Genomic DNA, 23,507 nt, shown 5'->3' on the forward strand with positions numbered 1-23,507 from the left:
GCGAATATTTAGATTATGCTAAAAATCGCTGTTGAGGTTTTTGTGACGCTTTTGTTTGAGATCATATCACTTTTGAGCCTTTATTCACTAAATGGACACGGTTCTTTTAGTCACTTTGAAATATTAAAATATATATATATATATATATATATATATATATATATATATATATATATATATATATATATATATATATATATATATATATATATATATATATTTACATATTTTGATTTGTATTTTCAAAACAATCATTAGATGCGAAGAAAAAATATATGTTTGAAAACTTTAGGTATGTAAAAAAATTAATGTTGATAATTATTCTTATAAAACTCATAAAACTTGAAAAAAAGTTATAAAAACACATTTTAAAATTTGTAAAAACATATTTTTGTGTAAAATTTGTCTAGAATATGTTATTTATATTTTTGAACGATTTTTAATGCGTTAGTTAGCACAAGCACCCTGTTTTTCGAAGCGTTTTTATAGTTAAGGGACGACCACAAATTCAATTTTTCGTAATAGGTCGTGTAAAAATGTTAAAAAAAATTTGAAAAAAAAATACGAAGATGTGAAATAGTTTTCTGCACAACTCATACATTCACTGTTTTTATCTATCTCTTACCGCGCGGCCAGATGAGGTGAAATATACAGCGAAATGAACTATTTGACAGGTGAAATATCTGTCATCGCATCACAGCAACCAGGCGTCGTGCAATGTAAACAAATAACGTGCACAAAATCGTAACTAAATCCAATTAAGAACTTCAATATAAAGTATTTCGTTAATTTTCAATCAACAATTCATTTTTCTTTCATTTTGAGAATGTTCTGCTTAAGAAGATATCCTTTTAAAGTGGATTTCGAAAGCGGATGTTGTATCTCCTCCAACTCTTTAGCAGCAGCTGACAAATATTTCACCTGTCAAATAGTTCATTCCGCTGTATATTTCACCACATGTGGCCGCGCGGTTACGGATTTTACGCAAATCGCGAAAAACGACTGTCTATATAGTTGTGGTAGGCGCTGTAGGTACAATACAGCTTCTGTTCTGCTTCTGTGCTAGATAGGAGCCCCATGGATGATAGGACTCATAAACTATAGGGGCCCAGTACAGGGATTCTGAGCACCCCCCTTCCCCCCAACAAACCATTAAAGTGTCTTTGATTCAAAACCTAATGCAACAATATGCACCACAACTATATTTAACGCCCCCAACACCCTAAATCCGCCACTGGCCAAGCACAATTAATAATGTTTAATTTATCAGAATATTTTTGCTCTTATTTTTGCTAAAATGCCTAAAATCACTTTAAATCAAATTTTAATGACAACGTGAGCTTTGCGGTATGAAGAATTAAAAAAAAAAAACTTTTAATCGTCTCTAGGCAGCCCATTACTTAAATAACTATCAAAGCTACAACCCTAGGTTCGATCGTTTGATTCTTATCGGAATCTACACACAAACAGGTAGGTATTTATTTATCATCAAAACCTCAAGGCATTCACTAACTAAGAGCGATTTAGTAGCTGTTTTCCTTGATCAACTGTTATATTAGATAAAAGCTGCAGATAATATAGCCAAGAAATCAATCACCACAAGAATAAAAGCTCATAGTGAAGCTCGATGAAAGTTGGTGAACTAAATGCCCTTAAATGGACTTTATTCAAATCGATCTTAACAAGAAGAAAAAACCCGTTATTTACTCGTTGTTCACGTTAAATCTTTTTTGTTAAATGGATACTGTCCTTGGGATTTTTTCGCCAAAATTTCAAATATCTGGTTTGGTCCTGCTTGGTCACTGTTCATGAAAGATCACGGATATGCGATACCGAGGTGCAAATGCTTGACAACTTTCTAATAGTTGGCTAATGGCTGTTTGTTTGCAATGACGATGCAACGACGATGCACGCTTTTTTGGTAATGTGTTTGCGATAAATGAATGTTTGCTTGAATCCATACGATTTGTGTGGTTTGGTCAGATGATCGCAGATTGATCGACGCTAGGGACACTGTGTAATAAAATGCTTCTCTGTTGAACAATCTTTGTCTGTCACTTAGCATGAATTTTAACGTAATACATTTTAGAAATATTTTTTATAGTTCTATACTAATATCCTAGAAATTATAATGATTATCTTCAAACCAGTTCTAAAGTTACGTTATTTAAATCATAAAGTCAAGGGATAGGTCAGTGTCATGCAAAGTGTAGAACAGCGTACAGACATCGAAAAGACAAAACCACCCAACATTTCCCCTCCCATGTCACCCGGAGATAAAATCATACATAAGAGTAGTATCAAACCCATTGATTCAGTTCGTGTTGGTTCGAGCTTTTTGCACCTGTTTCCGTGCGGTATTGCGGCCATCGGGTTGGCCCCAAAAAGTCGCTAATTGAATTTGATAATCGAACCCCGCCCGGTCGTCCGGCGGAGTTGAAGGGGGCCGAGCAAACATCATCAATTGATACGATAATGAAGATGTATGCGACGGAGGCTTTGGCACGATCTCGATGGTCCCTGGTCCTGTGGTGGTTTCAGTGGTTTCTGTGCCGTTTCGTTTGACATAATAGTGGTGATTCGCACTTTCACCAGTATTTCAGCAGCTGTTGTTACCACCATTGGGTAGGATCTACCATGAGTCATTTAATGATCATGACGGTTACAGCTGCTTAGAAGGAGGTTGAAATTGAAGAATTATTCTGTTAGCTATTAAATATATAAATTTAATTAACTGTGCCATGCCGTGCGTTTGTGGATAAGAGAGAGAGATTAAGTTACGCAAATAAGCCATCATGATTCATGTTAGTGCTATTACTCTATAAATAATCTTTTCTTATGAAATTTACCAGTATAAAGATAATCTTTCTTATCACAATCGTAAAGGGAATACATCCTACATCCATTTTTTCCCCTATTTGGATTAACTCTTGTTAAAATTTACATTTCTCTGTATGCTGGGGACGTAGAATTGTGCAATAATTAGCTTCTTTCGTGTTATTCCCACGATGCGTCACAATCTAATTCAAGCTCGCTCAAGATGGTACCAAAGCAAACAGAATGTCGTAAACTGACAGCACTTGGCGGGTGTTTGTTGTTAAACAATTGTTTAACAATATATTCATCATCTTACAAATCGATTTTTGCTGTTTTACATACATTAGTACTACAAAAAAAACCCCATCAACCAAATACAAAAGTTTCAAGAGGTGCAACGACGAGGGGCAAAAGCTTCTCTCCGCCAATCTCCGCCAAAACACTCGTAGCTACACTTGGAGCATCAAAACATCATCATCGACATCGCCATCCTCATCATCGTCATCATCATCATTCATCGCCAATCGCGAGACGCAGAGCGCAATTCGTGCGCATCGTGAAACGGTGTTTGTTTTTGTACCGCAATATCATACCTCTTTAATTGTATTTGCTTGCTTGCCTAGGGTTTTTGAGATAAAAAACGAATGCCTTTTTTGCGTATGTGTTTGCTATATTGATTGAGAAGTTAGGAGAACTGTCGTGAGACCCCTTCAAAGGAACCCTTTTTGATAGTGTTTACCAAACTTTTTAGCTAACTTTCTTTTATTCTTTCGTAAGCCACTCTTCAAATTTGTGATTTTTAAATCAATTTATCATTTTGATTGTTTTTTCGTTATGATTATTTTGTATCTTTATTTATTTCTATCATTTGATTTGTTTTTAGTTTTGATTATTTTTATTTAGTTTTCTATCTTGATTCATTTTTATTTAATTTTCTTTATTAGTTTGTATCTTTATTAAATATAGTTTGTATATTCTTTAGCTTCATCCCCAATATTATTCAAGTCGTTGTTACTTTCTTATATTTTTTATGTTCTTTTTGTGCTACATTCCACCATTTTATTGTTGTTATACAAGTGTTTTATTTCAATTTTAAATTTTTGTTACTGTTTTTGTTGCATGTCGTGAATTATTTGATATTGACAATATATCACAATATTTTCAACCAATTTTATTCATTTCTGTTTAGACACCCCTGAGGTGCATAGTAACTTTTCAACTCACAGCATACTGACTAACTTTACATCGGCACGAGACTAAGTCATTTCCGCTGTTCCGGTGAGGATGCTTCGTACCAGTTGCTAGGGCGACCAATCTGTCCCAAACACAACGGTTTATTACTGTTTTCAAATATGACGCTCGTTTGTTGTTTTAGTGTATTTTCCACCCTGTTTTGAGGCAATGTTTGTTCTACCCTGGGGCGTGAATCACATCGCTCTACATTGCTACTCATGTATTTTGTATTGGTTGTATTCATAATTAAACCGTTTTTTATAATAAAATTCACGTTTGTTTTTTTTGTGTTTTTTTTTAATAAAATATCGAAAACTCTTATTACTTCAATGCAATTGTAGAATGGCTTGTAACTAAGGCAAACGAAACGTGGTGCAAACGTAAATTGGTTTCTCATGAAATGGTTAACATTTTCCTTCCGGCACGATCAAAGCATCGACGCTGCTAAACGTACTGTTTGTTCCTGGAAACAGACCTCGGTCACCGTCTGTGCAGTTCATCGTGAGCCACCCCCACACGGATGGATCTTTTTTTCCTGTATTTTTGAATTAATTTCAATCATCTACAATATTTCAGAAGCAAACGAAAAATCGTGACACAAACAGAGACAGAGCGCACCCATACGGCACCAATGGGACAAACAACGGCCATTTGGGGCCACTGGTCTCCGATGGCCTCGAACGGAAGAGACGCTTCCTTCCTGCGCATGGGTTTCAACCGTTTGGTGTGTTTCTTTGTTATTTGAAAATGGCCATATCGGTAACGAACACGTTACCGGCAGCCAGGGACGAGACCTTCGGTGCCAAATCGTGATAACGAGATTTTTGGAGGGAAAAATGACTTTCGGGAGGTACAACCATCGGGCAAAGAATACTGATGGGACACCACTTTATGTGATTATTGAGTTATTGATGAAAATCAAAGATTATTAAGCGGCCCGGAAGAATGGATAATAGACGGTGGGTTTATTATGCACAGAATGCATGATCGATTTTATTGTTTTTAAGTACAGCTTAAATGGTTTTATTTATCGACAGCAGCAAACGAATGGTGGAATCTACATATCCACTTAATCTGTTACAACAAGACCTTGAAAATGTGTATCTTTATACATTTTCACAGAACAAGCTAAACATTTTAAATACCCTTATCAAGTTTAGATTGGGCGGTGTAAAATCCTCTTAGGACACTAGTTTCAAATGAATGGTGTTTTTTAAAATTAAATTATTGTTTGTGAATGTAGAAATGTAGAAACTATTGTATTGTGTTTGTATGAGAAACGGTATTACATTTGCTGGTTAGCACGTGATTGAAGACAAAATATCGAACGGCGTTTTGATGTCTTTGTTCATCATCAAATGTTTCTTTAGTTCTTCAGTTGCTTTTTATTTTTCATACATTTTTACATTTTGCAGAGAAAAAGTGATATTTGCTCATTTATTTATTTATTTGTTTGTTTATGATTTGCAAATTGATATTTTTTACTTATCAATTTATTATTTTTAAATTTATTTATTAGTTAAATAAATAATTGATTAATTAACTTTTTTTATTCACTCATTGATTTATGTATAAATTTATTTAATTTATTGATTTAAGGTTCAGGTTATACAGGGTTTCCCACGATTTATTGGTTGGTTCCCATCAATTTTTGGTGGGTTCCCATATTTTTTTGGAGCGTTCCCACGATTTTTTGGCCATTTCCTAGAATTTTTTGGTCCAATTGTATTGATATCCAATCGGAAAATACCAATAAATTATGGGAACGAACCAAAAATCTATGGGATACGATCAAAAAATCGTGGGAACGCACCAAACAATCATCGGAACTGACCAATAAATCGTGAAAACCCTATAAGTTTAAAAAAAGGAAAATAAGTTAAAAAAAGGGAAAATGTAATTTAAGTAATATCTAGGCTAGTTTGTACTAAACGAACAAGAAATCATTCTACTGTGATATTTGTTCAATCGTTGTTTGATATTTTGCTTTTATCTATCTTTCAAGTCCATGTATTTAAAAGAGAAAATAGTATTTTTAAGCGAGATTAAAAACAGATTTTTTTTTGTAATTAGGTTAAATTTGTTGCATACCGCAATATTATTCACATCTTAAATTAAATTCACTATCCTAAATTGGTAAAAGTGAACTCATATCAGGATGAGAAATAGCAAGGGAAAAACCCAACAAAACAACTATCGCGTGCCAGAGGAAAAAAGAAGCCCCAAAAGTTATCAGCACAACAACCCACAAGACGTCAACGCGCAGATTCAATTAAGATTTTCTGTTGAAGATATTCAACCCACCACGGCAGCAACATATCACACCGTCCAAGGAGGCGCCGATGGCGTTGGCTAGTGTCGCCACGCAAGCGCTACGGAGCGCCCTGCTCGACGGCTGCTCGGGTAGTGTGCAAGTGCGCTTTTTGCACAAAACACGACTCCAACCGCGTTCAAAGAGACCGACACAAAAAAAAACTCAAGCCCACCGATCGCGGTACGAACACGCGAACACGAACGCCCGCTCGGTTGGCGCCCCGGAAACCGAAGCCTTTCTCCAGGGGCGCCCCAGCATCCACCGCGCCGAACGCTCAAACGGTGCGGTGCGTAGGCTCCATGTCCTGCTCTGCGCACGCGGCACCCACCGCTAACCCCATTATCATACAACAGGAGTAATATCACCCCAACCCCCAACCACCCGAACCAGTATGCCACCTGTAGCGACCAGCGGCGACCTTTGCTGGTTCGTTGGCACACGCAACTGCGCGTCGCAAACCTCGTCGCAGCGAGCTGCGCACACACATCGCGCCGAACGAACGAACCGACCCGAGGAAGACGCGAACGTGCGAGGGCGCAACCGCGACCGCGGATATAATCAGTTGCTCGCCGCTCGCGGACGAACAGTAAGAAAAGCAAAGGCTCCGCGCAACGAGCACGCCAAACCCAATCCGGACGCCAAACGATCACGTGCAGACCCGTGCGCAGAACGCAGCAGCAGCCCACGTTTTTCTGTTTCCGAGTTTTCCTACTCCGCCGTTCCGTTCCGTTGTTACGCTGTCTCTCCTCAAGTGGTAGTGGTTGGTTTAAACGTTATTTTAGTGGCAGAAAATAAAAGCAAAGTTTAAATTTTCAAGTGCAGTGGCCGTGGTTTGCGGGAAAGGAAAAAGGCATCACACGGCTCCACCGTGTGCTCCACAGTGTACTTCAAAGCAATAGACGTCTAGGAGACGACTGTGTGTGTGTGTGTGCGTGTGCGTGTTTGTGTGCTGCGTACGCGATCTCCATCCAGTGTGTGCTGGGTGCGTTTCGCGAGCATCAGCAAGGTCAAAAGGTTCTGGAAGGATCGACAGATCCAAGGAGTGGAGCGATGATCGATTAACGCTCTCAAAGGGCGCGTGTGTTTGTTTGTTTGTGTGTGTCTGTCTGTCTGTGTGAGGGAAAAAAGCACGATCAATTGCGTGGGCCCGGTAGACGCACCCAAATCCGATCGATGTAGTACCTTCCTTGGGCATCCTTGACGCATCCGTTTCCCAATCGCCCGCCAATCTGTGTTCCCAGCGCCTCCCGCGTTGTGCAAGCCCAGTGCATAAGTAGCAAAGCGTGAACACACGAATCCTCCTTATCGGGGTGTTGCTTTATTGGTCGCTGCAGTACCTAAGATAAGGCGTTTGTAAAAGATGCATTCGCCGGGAGCCGCCGCGTACGTGTTTCTCCAGTGCCTGGTCGCTTTGGTTGCGGCCGTGATAGCGCAGAGCGGTGCCGATCAGCCGCCCACGACCGTGGTAGAGGTGACGGCACACGGTAGCGTCAGCATGACGCCACCGACACCACGGTCACCGTTGCTGAACGAGACGGAGCTGGTGGAGCTGAACCAGCCCGGCAGTACGGCGGTGTTCGTCGCCCTACCGACCAACCCACCGACCGTTTCGGTCGACAGTTCCAGCACCACGACGGTGGCTTCCACCCAGGAACCGACGTCCACCACCGAACGGACCATGTCGCCGGAGGAGATACAAAAGCTGCTGCTGCCGCCGGCCACGGTTGAGGCGGACATCTTGCACGTGAATGCAACGGACGACAATCGGCCAGATGCCAAGTCCAGCGGCAAGTAAGTGCAGATAGGGGGGGGGGGGGGGGGAGTGGGAGGCCTAGTATAAGGCAATTACCCGCGATGAGGAACTCGCATTATGGGTGCTAAAAAAGCATCAATGGTTGATGGTTTAGTTAATGTTTATTAATTTCAGCAAATTGACCATTAATTGAACGCCTTCCACTGATGTCATTTTTGTGAAGGATAATTAAGCTGTAACTCATGTGTTTACGCCACGTTTGTGGGGATCTCGCCGACACGTGTTGGTCGTCTTTTTTATGTGGGATCAAAGGTGCAATCGACAATTTTGGTAGCGTTTTAGCTGACGGGCACGTGTTTGCTGGCTACTTGGATGGAAATCACAACTCCGGTCGAAATTCTGTGTGGTTCACAAGATCGACTATAGATCGATTACATCAGGGGTCGGCAAACGTATCTAGTAAACGGCAGTGATTAGTTTTAAGCACTTCACCAGACAAGGAGATTCTAAAGCAGACATGTCAAACATACAAACCGCGGGCCACATGTGGCTCGAATTCTTCTTTCCAATATTCGTTATGCGTATTCAGAGTTCACAGTAAGAAGAATTTGTTAGGAATTTGTCCTCAATCATCAAAGTCTTGTCGTCTGCTTCTATCCAACGTTCGTTTTTCCAATCTTCTTTATGGTACTCAATACTAGCAAGTGAAGAAAGTGTGATTACATGATTTCTTCAACAATAAAGCTGTTTTGAAAAAAGAAACCTGAAATATATTGACAATGATATTTTCTCGTGTGTCGATATGTTGAGGTGATATACGAGGTTTAAAGAACTATCCAAAGCCAGTCTCAAAGTTGGCATATATCTGGCATATAAGAATGATAAAATGTCTGGGTTAGGTCCGCGATCGCCGCTAAAGATAGGTACACTGGTGGACATAAAAATAGGAACTTTTTTCTATGACCGAAAGACATAGTTCTTGTCAGAAATATTTGGTAGCCCTGAAAAGGACTGTTTAAGTGGTTGTTGGGAGGAGGTGTTGCGGTGTTCCACTGAGCGAAAACACATTCTAACGGTCAATCTGGTGACCGTTATTCGCTATCACTTCCTGACAGCGTTTGGCCATATCGCCGATGAGATTACGGCATTCACTTCTGTCTATGCGTTCCCACATAAACTTGCAGCGTGTCCATAGATCATCGGCTGAACTTGCAGGCTGGTTCTTAAGCTGACGCTTGAGAGTTGACCACAGATTTTCAATCGGGTTGAGGTCAGGACTCAACGCAGGCCACGGTAGAACTTGCACATCCTGGTTTGCCAAATAACATTTAACTGTTCGCGATGTGTGCTTAGAGTCGTTATCATGCTGAAATATGTAATGCTCTTCGTCTCCGAATTGTTGTCGGGCGTATGGCAACATCTCACGACTAAGTATTTTTCTATACCCTTCCGAGTTCAGTGTCCCGTTGATACGGAACAAAGGACCCGTGCCGTGCCAGGAGAAGCAACCCCACACCATTACGTGGCCGCCTCCGTGACTAAGGGTTTTTATCGTATTTTTCGGATGATACGCCTGATTAGGAAAGCGCCAGACGTATTTAATGCCGTCCGAACCATCCAGATTGATTCTGGACTCATCCGAAAAAATGATTTTGCTCCACCAAAAGATGGATGCAGCTAAATGTTCTTCGGCAAACCGAATGCGCGCTTCTACGTGGTGCGGCTGCAGCTTACGAACCTTCCTCGGTCTCCGGGCACAGAACCCAGCGGCGTGTAAACGGCGAGACACCGTTTTCGCCGAAACTTGCAAACCAAGCTCCTGCTTGATACGAGTGCAAGTTTTGAAAGGATCCGCCCTGATCATCTCAACAATCCGCGCGTCAACGTCGGCCGTTGTTTTTCGCGGACGACCTGTCGATTTACCCGTAGCCTCGCTACGAATGGCGTTGTCCACAAACGTCCGCGAACGGCCGAACGCCTTGCAGATTGTCTTGATTGGCACGTTCTCACGATACAGCCCCTGAATGTGTTTTCGCTCCTCTGGTGTGCAGTGCTTTCCGCGACCCATGATGATTTTGTGGAATTTTTAAACAGCAACCTTTCACCTTGACCACTGATGGAAGAATGAAGCACAACACGGTTTGGCTCTCCTTTTATACTGCCGCAAAACGCTGCCGGCACTCAAAACTCAGATAAGTAGCGCACCAAAAATGAGAGTATAAAAGGCAAAATTCGGCTATTACAAATTCAGTACGCCTCGAACTGTTGGCGATGACACACCTAGTGTATGCAAAAAAAAACACACAAAATTTTTTTTCCTATTTTAATGTCCACCAGTGTATGAGTAAATATAACCTGATTTGCGTAATATATTTGTATTTCTATGTTTCTTATTTCTACGATTCTAGATACGATTCTAGGTCAAAGAATAAGTCCTTAATGATTTTCGCATCGCATCATTCCGATCGAAAGCATCATGTTGTGTAGTGGGTGGTGGGGCAAACAAAACCTGGACCTGGAAACACTTAAAATATCTAAATGATATATTTTGGTATAAAAAGGTCGAATTTTATTCACCCCATAATCTCCTCCCCCACCTACCCAACACCGCTCAGATGCGGCCCTGCGAGAATATTTTCAACTGTAATCCGGCCCGCGACCCAAAACGAGTTTGACATCACTGATCTAAAGTATATTTTTGCATAATCACTATCGATACATCACACCGTCAACTCGGGAATTGGAGATTTTATTATATTTACCTAAAACAACTAACTCGTCGAAAGATCCTCAATTTATGCAGTTTAAAGGAAATAGTAAAGTACCACGTTTGCGTGTAAAATTTATGTTGGCTAGCGATCTTTCTTGGATGCTAAATCAACCTGAAATAATGCTCACTGACTTGATGAAACCATTCATTAGGCTCTATGAGTGCTACATTGAAAAAATCCCCACTAATTACCTAGGACGTGCTGAAACGGAACAGCTCCAAAAGTGTTCTGCTAAACCAGTAATTGAGAAAATATCATTGTCAATATATTACAGGTTTCTTTTTTCAAAACTGCTTTATTGTTGAAGAAATAATGTAATCAGGCTTTCTTCACTTGCTAGTATGGAGTACCATAAAGAAGATTGGAAAAAGAAACGTTGGATAGAAGCAGACGACAAGACTTTGATGATTGAGGACAAATTCCTAACAAATTCTTCTTGCTGTGAACTCTGAATACGCATAACGAATATTGGAAAGAAGAATTCGAGCTAATGTAGACACATGTTGGTTAGAAGCAGACGACGCGACTTTAATGATTTGAGAACCTAAAAAATTCATCTTGCTGTGAACTCTGAATACGCATGCTAAATATAACCATGATTAATGTAATTATTACACAACCTTAATCACCAGCCTGCAAACAGGAAGGCTTTAGGCTTTGAAATCCACAAAACATGTGTGTGAACACACTACGCCGTGTGTGTGTGTATAGTACACCTACACCGGTGGGGTGCAAAAGAGGAGGAGAGAGTGTGATGGGGGGAATGGGGTTGGTTTGCAAACTCTTTACCGTTTCGCGGCGTGTGTGGGATGGGGCAGTTGTGGACACGTTTATCTCTCGCTACGGATATATGCAGTCGGTAAATAAGCAGCAAGTGGCCACACAAAGCCACGCTATTGTACCCTTCGTTCGTATGAGTGTGACTGAATGCTGCTGCTGCTACCGCTACTCACCTAGGCACCAAGGCGTATGAAACGAATGATTCACAGCCTCTTCCGATAAGGGGCTCACCTCCGTGTGCGCCCTTACTTCGGCGCTAAATCACATGCGGGCACGTACGGAAGAAATATCTGTGTGTTTTTATCTTGCAGTACCACTGGCAGTGATGCTGGGGCGGACATTCTAAGCTAAAGTGGTCGTAAGAAAGCTTAACAGCTTCGGTGGTAAAGTTTCAATTTTCGATGATTAATTGTTCTATTGGAACATCGTGCCAATGACACAATCGCGTTGCCGATGTCAACAGACGCTATTGAAACGCGTCTGGCCGTTTGAGTGGCTGTGCATTGTGTGCAACGCGAGGGTCGCACGCTACGCAGTACGCGCCGCAATTGAACGTGGTCGGTAGCGCTGCCGTTGAACGCGCCTCTGGCGTTCAGTATCCTAGTAGGCAGACCGTTTGTTTGACAGCTCGCTGACAGATCGCTCTGGGTAGACTGTTTTGACAGCCAAATCACTTGAGCTGCGCTGCAACTGAACGCTACGTGATCGTACTCCAGAATTAAGTGATCGCGTCTTGTTTTCAGACCGTTTTTTTATCTTTTCGCTTCTTCAAGCTTTGAACTTTTGACATTAAGCATTGAAGATGAAAAACAAGTTCATCTGCTTGGTGTGGGGCCAATCGGAAACAGGTTCACATTCTTGTGGAGCTGTTTCATCTTTCCGATGCCGGCTTATTTGCTGATGACCACCCAAATGGAAGAGATGGAATCATTGATTCTTCGTACGCAAGGCCTCAATTTATGGATGTTGGAAATTGCTCTCGGAAGAAGTAAAACAAAAAAGCTAAAACCGGTTCAAACTGTACCGGCTTCCCACCATGATGACTTCCTGGCAATTGCCCCGAAGGGACAGCACAGTAGCTACACTAGCGTCTAGGGGCTAAATGCTTCAACCGTTGACCCCCGGACCCGCTGTACGTGTTTGTGGGACGGGGGGAGGGAACAACTGACAAGTTCAATGTCGCATTCGAACGCAATGAACGCATTTTGTGGCGCAATCGGCACACTGTTTGTGCGCACTTGCACTTGCTTCTTTTGAAAAATGGCCGCCCTCCCACCGTAGGACCTGTATCGGTGGTGCGCTTTGGAGTACACTTCATTAGATTCGAGCCCCTCCCTCCCCCCTCGAACAATAAACACACACACACACACACACCCCATCCTCCAGCCATGTTCCCCAAAACGCTTGCGCACACGTTTTGAGTTTATTAAAAAGGTTTTGTTGTGCTGTATTGGCTGTTCGATTTTATCGCACAGCCCATACACAGCAATTCCATTAACGAGGGCCTGGAGGAGGCTGCCCGAGCCGGTTGGTCGCAGAAATATATCTTGATCACGTCGATCGTGTCGTACCCAGGCACTTATCTTGCTGTTCGATGTTTTGTTATTTCCTCTCCTGTCTGCTCAACGAACGTAGTTACGAAAGATAAACGAAAGACTGTACATTGTCTGTAGTCTGTGCTGATAATTTGCTTTGCAAAGGCTTTGAGGCATTTCATTTAGAAATTTTAAAACAAATGGTCAACACAAGGAGCTGGTTTTTACATATGATTTCACACCACATTGACACCTTTGTGTTTGAAAAGCCATTTTCGCTCAAAATAGCAATCGATGGCTCATTTAAGGCGTTCAGCTCTCCACCTCGCAAAGCCGCTAGTTGACTGAAGTTCCTCGTTGTAGTAGTCGTTCCGGTTTCTAGCTCTTGTGTGCTGATGAAATCATTTCTCGTCTAATTTTGAGGAATCTTTAGGACCCCATGTGACGGTTGACTGTAATTGACAGATCGTGCCAACAATTGTACCAACATCCCCGGCTTGAGAGTGTGAAGTGTGTGAAGCCAGCCAGACACGATTCTGAACCCAAACGTTGGTTCGAAACAAGCGAACGTGATTACCGGGTGGGTCGTTATTCCCGTTTAAATCATTAAATATTTCACTTAATCTGAAGCACGTGAACAAAAAGCGACTGCGCAACGCGGTGACATCGTACAATTCTTTGTACACAGATATATAACCGAGTGCACGTTGAATTTCACATTGGCGATTGGTATTTTGCATCAATGCAAAAATCCATCCACAAAAGACGTCAAACTGGTAGGAAACCGATTAAAAACCACACATCCTCTTCAATGTTCAAGGACACGAAAAAAAAAAGATGAAAGCACCACGGTCAAACGATCTTCAAATTCGAAGCGCGGCCCATTTTATGACTTCCTTCAGAACTGGTTCTGCCGGATATCGGAGCGTTTTGCTGGTTTCTTTAAGTAATTTTGCACTCCCAGAACCCTCCAAACGATATTGGTTTAATTTATTCCACTCAAAAGACAGGGTTTCCCTTCCATTTTTCCCCACCGAAACTGAAACTGACCTTGATCTTGGCGCGGAGTGTGCAAAAGGCGCTAAAAAAACATCTCGCAAGCCAACACACGCTCGTCCGGTATGCGCACACGACATACCTGCTACGTGTTAGGATCGGATAAATCACGTGCCGCTTATGTTTTTTTTGTTGAGCACACTAGAGCACCCGCACCACCTCCCTTGCTGCTGTTTGTGAAAATGTAAATACAGCCGCGTTTCGCCGTAAATGACAGCGAAACACATTTTAATAACCCGGAACCTCTCTCTCTCTCATTCACACACTCTCGTTGCACTATTCCTCGCAAGTGTTATACCGGATGATCACAACGGTATACTAGGTAGGTCAGCAACACAGGGAAAAAGGTGGTCCCCACCAGATCACAGGACATAATAATCGGAATCACTAAGGAGCGCTCTATGGTGGTAATTGAAGCGGTTGATTGAAACGGTTTTATTGTGCCATGCGTGCGGTGAATGAAAGTGAATCTCAAGTAGCTAATTAACCCTTGAGTGGCGCACAATTGAAGGGATTATATTTTTTTAAAGTCTTTAATGCATATGGATTGTGTTCGTGTGGCTGAATGGAAATGTAAATATTTATGCTAATATATGGACGTTTATAAATTGGTGCATAAATCATATTTATGTGAAGAAATGAGAAGGGCAATCATTGTGGGAAATATTCACAGCCTGTTTTTTGGTATTTTATTTTACTGAAGAGAACTTTCCTTGAAGCAAAAGAGTTGATTAATAATATTTTGTTTAACCCATTACTGCCCGGGTGTACAACAACTAGATTTAAATGACATGAATCTTTACATTACTCCTAAGTTTGTGCCAAAATGGAGGAGGGCGGAAACATTTATTATAGATATAGTTCTGAGTCCCACGAACGTTGTTTAACCAACTCTCTTAAAGATAGGTACAAACACAAATGGTGGAAGCTTGCGGATATGTTTGATGTACTAGCTATTGGATAAAGCACGGACGGTCCCTAAAGACATTGATATTCTCTTGAAAGTCGAAATGTTCGAACCAGCTGTTTATGACGCAGGACATTGCCGTTATTGGCTCGAAACATCCGCATCCTGGGTACCTAAATTGCGGTCTTAAAAAGTATCTGTGTCGTGTTGTATGCATATGGACACTGATATTCAGTTTTTGGCGTATTGCCGGCACATAAATGTTGCCATGGAGCACTCCAGCGATAAACAGCGCTTGTGCATTCCGAATTCCGTGCTTCTCCTGATCGCGAATATCTCCAACCCGAGATGTAGGATTGGTCCACGGCAGTCGCCGAAATGCGTTGCGAGTAAGTTTTCTTTGCACACACTCGATCCTGTTCGTCCAAATCTCCGCGTGTGTGAAGATTGGCCTGACTGATATAACGTTTTAATACACAAAGGATCGTCAAAATCTCTAGTAATTTAATTAAATTTGCCCGTCTAATGATCCCGTCGTAGTGTTGCGTGAAACAAAGCTTGTCGTCAAGCATTATACCAATTATTGTAGAACTGCGTCGTAAGACTTGTCATGCGATGGCATCGTTCCTTATAATATTATTAATATTATAAGATATTATTAATGCATGACCATCGTCGGCCTCAGAATCACTGTGTGTGGTACTGGAATAATGACTGCAGGAAGGGTGAAAACCCACATCACACTTCAAACAAATACATGTAGTGCATCGGTTGCAATATGCACATCTTCGTTGAGTTTTGGTTAGAATCGTTGAAAAAGTACTATTCCAAAAGTAGTATCCGAACGTATGAAATTTTATACGATTTAAAGTTAATCCCAATTTTTAAGCAGTTTTACTCGTTTGTTCTGATCCTTTGCTAGATATCTCTGTTTACACTTGCCTTGTTATGTTTTGTTTTATATTTGAGGAATAATATATCTTTTCAGAGATATAAAATGGAGAACTTCGATGCTTACTTTTGTGTGTTGAGTTTAGTTTGATAGAAAATAGCTTTCCAAAATTTGTGAATTTTTCGTATGAAACTGCATATCCTGTACACTAATGGGTTTAGAAAACAACACAATAAATGCTATTATTTGCCCATTTTAATTCTTAAATTAGGGTTTTAAGTTAATCAATCTCTCTTGTTTTGTGAAATTATCAACATTCCTAGTAAGTCCAACAACCCTTTAAGGATATGCCTAGTAGCAACAATTGTTCGGCTTTTATGTTTTTTCATAATTATTATATATACTTATATAATTATATATTTTGGTTATTATATACTTTGGCTGTGCTAAACGTACTAGAACGTGATTGCTGACTCTGGTTTTTGTTTTCATGAATTGGGCTCTAAAACTTTATTATTATCATGATATTCTATCAGTGTATATTTTTTTTCTAAAATTAATTTGCATAAAAATTGAAAATAATTGCCTTGTGTTAATAGTGCCATAAAAAATAACAACAATCCTCCTGTACTCGGTCCCTTTTTACAGTCAAAGGTTAATTGATCATACGTTTGGTCGAGTAACAGCTCTTTAAAGAGCAAAAAAAAACGTACCATTAATGAGTGTCACTAGCACTTATTTACGCACAGGCAACCCACGATGACTTTATTACGTTCAAGCACGCGTCGGTCGGGGCGATGAAGCAAGAGCAAGAAACAACCGGGTGAAGTAAAACAGTAAATCGCCATCGACAGCTTCCAATTACTTCCCTATTGCCGGGTGTTGCACCGTGCTTAACCGTGGCGGTACACCACGAAGCCGCTGGATCGATTTTGCGTTTGCATACAAGTCGACCGAATTTATGAAAACGTGTCGTAGCACGTTTCACTCCCCCTGGTTCACTCCCCCCCCCCCCCACCCCCCGATTAACCGATACAGCCAGGTAACACCCTGCCGTGGTGCACGCACCAGGGCCAACAAACGGGCACGCAGGTTTAATCGCCTCGCAGGCGAAGGAACCTTGCAACGACCGACTGCCACCTCCCGAGACAGTACGGTGCTGCATATTAAGTGCATATTCTGTGTGCAGTCCGCCCCAAACAAAGTCTGGCGTTTGCAAACGCCCGTTACAACACGGTGAAGATTTCAAAGTCGAAGAATCTCCACTCGAATTATAGTCAAGTTTATGGACGGGTCCTTGATCTGCCGGGAGCTTCCGTAAGGTGGTGGGGAAATGATTGCAATCGCAGATGTCGTTAACCTTATTGCTTAATCGAACAAACAAATTAATTTTATCGTGCCCATCCACCACGCGTCCTTATTATCACAGCAATGCATGGGAAGTGAATTTGCCTTGCAGCTAGGTGCGCGTACTTTGGGATGCGTTACCGAGCATCGATCGTAAATTAAATTACAACTCATGTTGCAATTAAACCACGGACACGTCTAACCGTAAAACAGTTTTTTTGCGGGCTCTTCGGGGTGCGTAAGAGGGGTAGTGAAGAGCGTATTAAGAGAGGTCGTGACTGGTATCGAAATGATCGAGGTGCGCCAACTGCGTAACGATCGAGGTGCTACAATGCGATCTCCGACGTGTAGCAGTGCAAAGCCACTTACTTTATGCGACTTTTTGGGACTATTTTTTTAATTAGTTCATTAACTTTTGATATTTTATTTATGTAAAGCATTTTTAAAAGGATTGTTTTTGGTTATTTACAATTTTTTAAATCATTAACGAATTTCAAATATTTTGTAACAAATATGAGCCGTTGTTTTCTTCTTGGAAAGCCCTTTTTTATCGTAGAAAACAATTATAAATTGGATTCAGATTACTTTTACTTTCCTGTAGCGTAAGATGCAAAACTGCGATACGCGAGGTACGTCATTTCTGTCGAGTAAATCAATAGACTTCAATAGCTGCTGTTAGGCGACGAACCCTTGCTGTGTGCAAGTAGTTGCGTTCGCGGGGGGTTTTAACATATGTTCACTATCCCTCAACGTCCTTCCTTTAATGTCCTGCTGTTTTATGTTTGTATGTACTTTTACTCTTGTTCTACTGCACAGTTAGTTTACTTTGAAACTAGTTTAAACCACTATTACCTAGTTTAACTTAAGCCCGCTATGAGCGAATAAACTTAAACTCCAATGCACCCTATTGCCTTCAACAACAGAAGTTTAAGGACAACGATCGAAACCATTGTATAAGGTGCCTCGTTTCGCTTCCGTTAGCTCTAATCCGTCCATCGGCTGTGTATTGTGCGTCACAAAAGACCGCCAAACGAGTGAGCGCCAGTGAGCGCATAACCCGTAGCAACAAAACGCACCGCAAACTGACATAAACCGGGTGACGGTAGCCAAAACCATCTTCCCCATCATGGGCACACCCGGCAAAACTTCCGCCTGGCCAAACGCAGGCTCGGTTCAAGTTCGTGGCTAGCATCTGCGCATAACACCGCTGGAATTGGTTTCGTTCGGATTTCGTTGGTTAAGTTCCCATTTATAGCCACATTTATCATCTGGCCGCCCGTGGTGTACGAACGCTCCCTCCGTAAACAATTCCCGCAACAGCAGCATCCACGAAGGAGGTGGAAGGAGGAGCCCACTTTATTAACCCATTAGTGAAGAAATAAACAAGGCCAAACAAAAAGCTATAGTAATGATGGCTGGAGGTTGGTGCGCAATGAGGCATGGAGAAGAGTCTTTATAACGCGCCACAACAAACAAACAACGGCACATCATCTTAATGCGTACCTACTACTATCCGATCTCCGGTATCTCCGGGCCGGATCGTTGATGATAGGGTTTGGCTTCGTTCGGTGTGTAATTTGACATCATACGTCCTCCGGTGGCGGAAGAGTAAGAGCACGCTGCCTGCCGATAGTTTGCTTTGCAAGTGCACTTGCACGTACTGTTTCAGTGTGGGCTTGAGGATTTCTATTTTTACGATTATCATTCCCAGACCCAGGCAAGATGACTCAAAAGAGATCAAGGAGAAATATTGAAATGTAAATTAAATTAAACCTTGGTATAAGAGAACCGATTGGAAAGGACTAAGCAGAGAAATCTTGATTTGTATCATTTCCTGCAAATTTCTTAAATACAAACAATCGAAAATATTAATCCCAATTTGTATCACTTATAAGGGTGGTAATAAAAGAAGAGTTCGCACCTTTGCCAAAACCAAGCCCAAAGACCTTCCACGGGATTATGGCTGTGAGTTTTGTTTTACAACCGATGGGGTCGTTTGTAATATGTTGTGTTGTGTAAGTTATGCTGTTTTATTCCCCTGTAGCCAGAAAGGTCAAGGTTAAGGTGGAGGCTCCAAGAGCCTTCGAAAACATCGAACAGTGAGCTTCAGCACATGACATCACACTGTAGAGATCAGCACTAAATGACCTAAATCGGTACTAATTCCCATAGATGATTTCCTGTAGTGCCTTTTTCATAACAAACACAATCAGATAACTTCAGTCAGAGAGGTTCATTTGTAGCTTTGTGAATAATGATATCCAACTCGTTATCGATTTGAATATATTGTTTTAAACATAAGGCACGGTTGTCGATACACGGAAACTAAAAAATGGCTCTTAGTTTAAAATGCACCCAAATTATTACTGTAGTTATAGAAACTGATTGTAAAACTAGTAATATATTAATACAATTTTTGTTGAAAGGAATTGTGATGGTTTGGTTTGTTTACCAAGAAAAAAATGGTTTGGTTTGCTTTTAATCGTTTTATAAATTGTTTACCATGAGATTCTTCTAGATTTTTAAAAAAATGCATTCCACTATTGTTTATCTATTTCGTAAAATGTATTGCATTTGTTCAACAATTTATTTGGCGATTTATTATTAACCATTTTCTAGATAGTTTTAGATCGTTACCAAAATTTATTGACAAAGTCACAACATTTTTCTAAACAAACGATTGAAAAATATGTGGAAATAGTTAAATTAATATAATCATTCAAACAATATTCGGAGACATTCAAACATCCTGCAGAAACCATGTAACAAATACATTTTTGAACTGTCTGTAGGTGTTAATTATTATTCACGGTCAATTCGCTGACACAGTATTATTTCTTGTGATTCCCGAAAGAGGGCGACACAGACAGTGTTTAGTGTGGTCAACGTCTACCACTGATCGCGTTGAGCATTCCCGGAGGATTCCGATCTAGGCTAAGCGAAAGATGCAAGGTCACTCTTTCGTCAAAGCCCACGACAAGTGACGGATTTTTTAGCGTCTCTAACGAAAAAGTAAATAATAAGACAGCTTAAAAAACGTTTGTTTTAACTTAAAAAATAATTACCAACTGGCGAAACAAAGAATCCTGTTGCAGTGTGCAACAGTAGGAATGTTCAATAGAAGCACTGGTTCATCCTGACCGTTCTCAGGCAGCATGGACTAATTATTCGTTTAAGTGATTAATTCAATTCTACTAAGCCAGCATAACGCATTCATAACCAAGACGATCGTTAATGTAGGCTAAGAAAAAGATCGGTTTCTATTTTGCTAATTTATACCCTTTACAAGTACTAGCCATTCCTGTACCATACGAAGATAACAAGCGTCAACAAAAATGTTACACCTTCTCTAAATTTTCTTTATCAAATGACTTAAATCGGCATAGCACTGTGCGTATGGCAATTCTATTTGACGTTAAAAATGTTTGATTTGACAGATCTGAAACTGTCTCGATCCGGCAGTTTTTCGATCATTATCATATAATGTGATCTGTCTGAAATCTAATTACTCATTCTATTTTCTCATTACAGAGACTCTGAGTGTCCCACGCTAGAAGGAGCGGACCATCTTTCACAGACGCAACTTCTGACGCGATTGACACACGTCTGTCGGTACGATCGGCTAGAGCGTCCCAAGCGAGGTACGCTACAAACGCGACGGTTCCATTATTACAATAACATGCAAATTAATCATAAAATGCTGCCCTTTTCCAGAATCCATCAACGGTACAAACGGCCCGGTAAAGGTGTACGCCCGCGCCTACATCTATTTTATGCAAAACTTAGAAGCACACGATTTGGTAAGCGATCAGCAAATGCGTCCATTTTCCGAAACCTATATGCTAATCTTAATCCGCTCTTCCCACCGCGTACAGCAATTTAAGATACACGCTCTGCTCCAGTTCCGCTACGTCGATCCGCGGTTGGTGTTCCGGGAGGTGGCACCGAACCGAACGAAACCGATCATGGGCGAACAGTCGCTGCGTGATCTGCTCTGGGTGCCGCACGTCTTCCTCGCGAACGAGCGCAGCTCCGACATACTGGGCACGGCCGAGAAGGACATCCTCACCTCGATCTCACCCGACGGTACGGTGATCGTATCGACGCGCATCAGCGCCACCCTGTACTGCTGGATGAATCTGCAGAAGTTCCCGTTCGACGAGCAGCACTGTTCCACTGTGCTGGAGAGCTGTAAGTATCACGCGTCCATCGTTTGGGAAGTGGTGATCGTTTGAGATGATCGGGTTGATGGGCCTTTTGTTCCCACACAGGGATGTACAATGAGGACGATTTGGTGCTACTCTGGGAGCACAAGTCCCCTGTAACACTGGCCCCGGAGCTGCATCTTACGGAGTACGTGCTGCTGGAGATGTTCACCAACGAGACGGTTATCAATGCGGATCTGAGTGATCTTCGGCATGGTGCTTTCGGTAGGTCTGAATGCTGATGACACTAACCTGATGAAGGACTAACGCTCCATTCTCGCGACACTTTCAGCTGGCAACTACAGCTCGCTCAGCTTCACCGTACATCTGGCGCGCGAGATGGGCTTCTACATGATGGACTACTTCATCCCCTCGATCATGTTGGTCGCTATCTCGTGGGTCACCTTCTGGCTGCAGGCGGATCAGTCTGCGCCCCGCATTACGCTCGGCACTAGCACCATGTTGACGTTTATTACGCTAGCTTCCGCCCAAGGTAAAACGCTCCCGAAGGTCAGCTACATTAAGGCGTCCGAGATCTGGTTCCTCGGCTGTACCGGGTTCATCTTTGGCAGTTTGGTTGAGTTCGCCTTCGTCAATACGATCTGGCGCCGGAAGCGCAACGTGGAGGTGAAGAAGGTTAACAGTAAGCACGTGCTCAAGCAGGCCATCACACCGCGGCCGGCGCGCAAGGACATGAGCGGGCTGCACAAGTCACACTCCTGCACTTCGCTGGCCGACTCTGCCACGACCGTTTCGGCCAACTCCTTCAACAACTATCTAACCGTGCATGTAAGCATATAGATTAGTGCGTGCTACTCCTTTTAAATACAATATTTTGAACCGTATTTTTATCTTCCCCTCCAGTCCATCCCCCAAAAGAGCCCCAGCAGTGCCACCCTGCCCATCATCTCGACGACCGATGTTGATCGGGCAATGACGGAAGCCTCCAACGTTACGATCCAGATCGAGGGCCAAACGAGCAACGTGAACGGAAACGGCTGGACCACGATGACACCGCAAGAGGTGGCGATCTGGATCGACAAACGGTCACGCTTCGTCTTCCCGATCGCGTTCGTGATTTTCAACATATTCTACTGGACGTTCGTGTACTACGTTTGAGGAGGCCCGGCCATACATGTATGGTTTACAGTCATTGGGTTGTTTTAGTTGCAAACAACGATCCGGAGCCTAATTCGGCCGGATGCACCGGAAAGTATTATACTACGAGGCAGTGAGGGACGACAGCCTTGTGCTGGCCTTGTAGAGTCGCCTTTTTTGTGTGTTTGTGTGTGTGTATGTGTGTGTGTTTCTAAGTAAAACACTTTCTTACCGAAGATTAAACACTTAGCGATAATTATTTATTTGAACGACGTGCCTAAGACCTACCTACTGTGTGCATAGTTATAAACGAAACAAAAAAGTGAATAAATCCTGATACAACAAGTTGAACTGAGTAATTATGACTGTTTCATTTTGTGCATTTATCAAACTATCATTTAACATGCAGGCAAACTTCTGGATCAATTTTGAAATTTTGAATTCGTCAGTTAAGAATATCTGATGACATCTTCGTTGTTCTATATGATCTAATAATGTGCCTCAACTATGTATCACACATAAGCTAACGTTCCTCAAGCAGGAGAATCCTCTCGATTAAGGTCTTTTTAACAATTATTGATCAGCTTTGTTAAGGTCTGATTGGCACTATTAGGCACTATGAATATTATATTTTCGTAATGAAAAAATAAACTTTTAATGGTAGCGAGATCAGGCTAAAGCTACACTTGGTTGTCAGGGCATGTTACTCTGATTCGACTCCAATAATTTCGGAACAGTCTCCGGAAGATAGGTCCGCGTAGCATTATGCGGAGTCGTTTGGAATCGTCTGGTGCCGTCC

The 23,507-nt window shown here is 41.8% G+C and overlaps 1 protein-coding gene across 1 annotated transcript; it reads left to right on the forward strand.

Annotated features, from left to right (window-relative positions):
* Positions 1–6,906: 6,906 nt before the first annotated feature.
* LOC120957344 (pH-sensitive chloride channel 2) lies at positions 6,907–23,067 on the forward strand. Its single transcript, XM_040379501.2, has 7 exons — positions 6,907–8,155; positions 20,937–21,046; positions 21,120–21,205; positions 21,281–21,596; positions 21,677–21,835; positions 21,903–22,399; positions 22,475–23,067. Exons 1-7 carry the CDS (start codon positions 7,725–7,727, stop codon positions 22,727–22,729), a joined length of 1,854 nt encoding a protein of 617 aa, XP_040235435.1. The 5' UTR covers positions 6,907–7,724; the 3' UTR covers positions 22,730–23,067.
* The last annotated feature ends 440 nt before the right edge of the window (positions 23,068–23,507 follow it).

This window comes from Anopheles coluzzii, chromosome 3 (genome assembly GCF_943734685.1).
Source record: "Anopheles coluzzii chromosome 3, AcolN3, whole genome shotgun sequence".
NCBI classification, from domain to species: domain Eukaryota; kingdom Metazoa; phylum Arthropoda; class Insecta; order Diptera; family Culicidae; genus Anopheles; species Anopheles coluzzii.

Coding starts and splice junctions, on each gene's coding strand:
- LOC120957344 (XM_040379501.2), top strand. CDS start 7,725: ATGCATTCGCCGGGAGCCGCCGCGTACGTGTTTCTCCAGTGCCTGGTC. Junction 21,047..21,119: donor GCTAGAGCGTCCCAAGCGAG/GTACGCTACAAA, acceptor GCCCTTTTCCAG/AATCCATCAACGGTACAAAC. Junction 21,597..21,676: donor TTCCACTGTGCTGGAGAGCT/GTAAGTATCACG, acceptor GTTCCCACACAG/GGATGTACAATGAGGACGAT.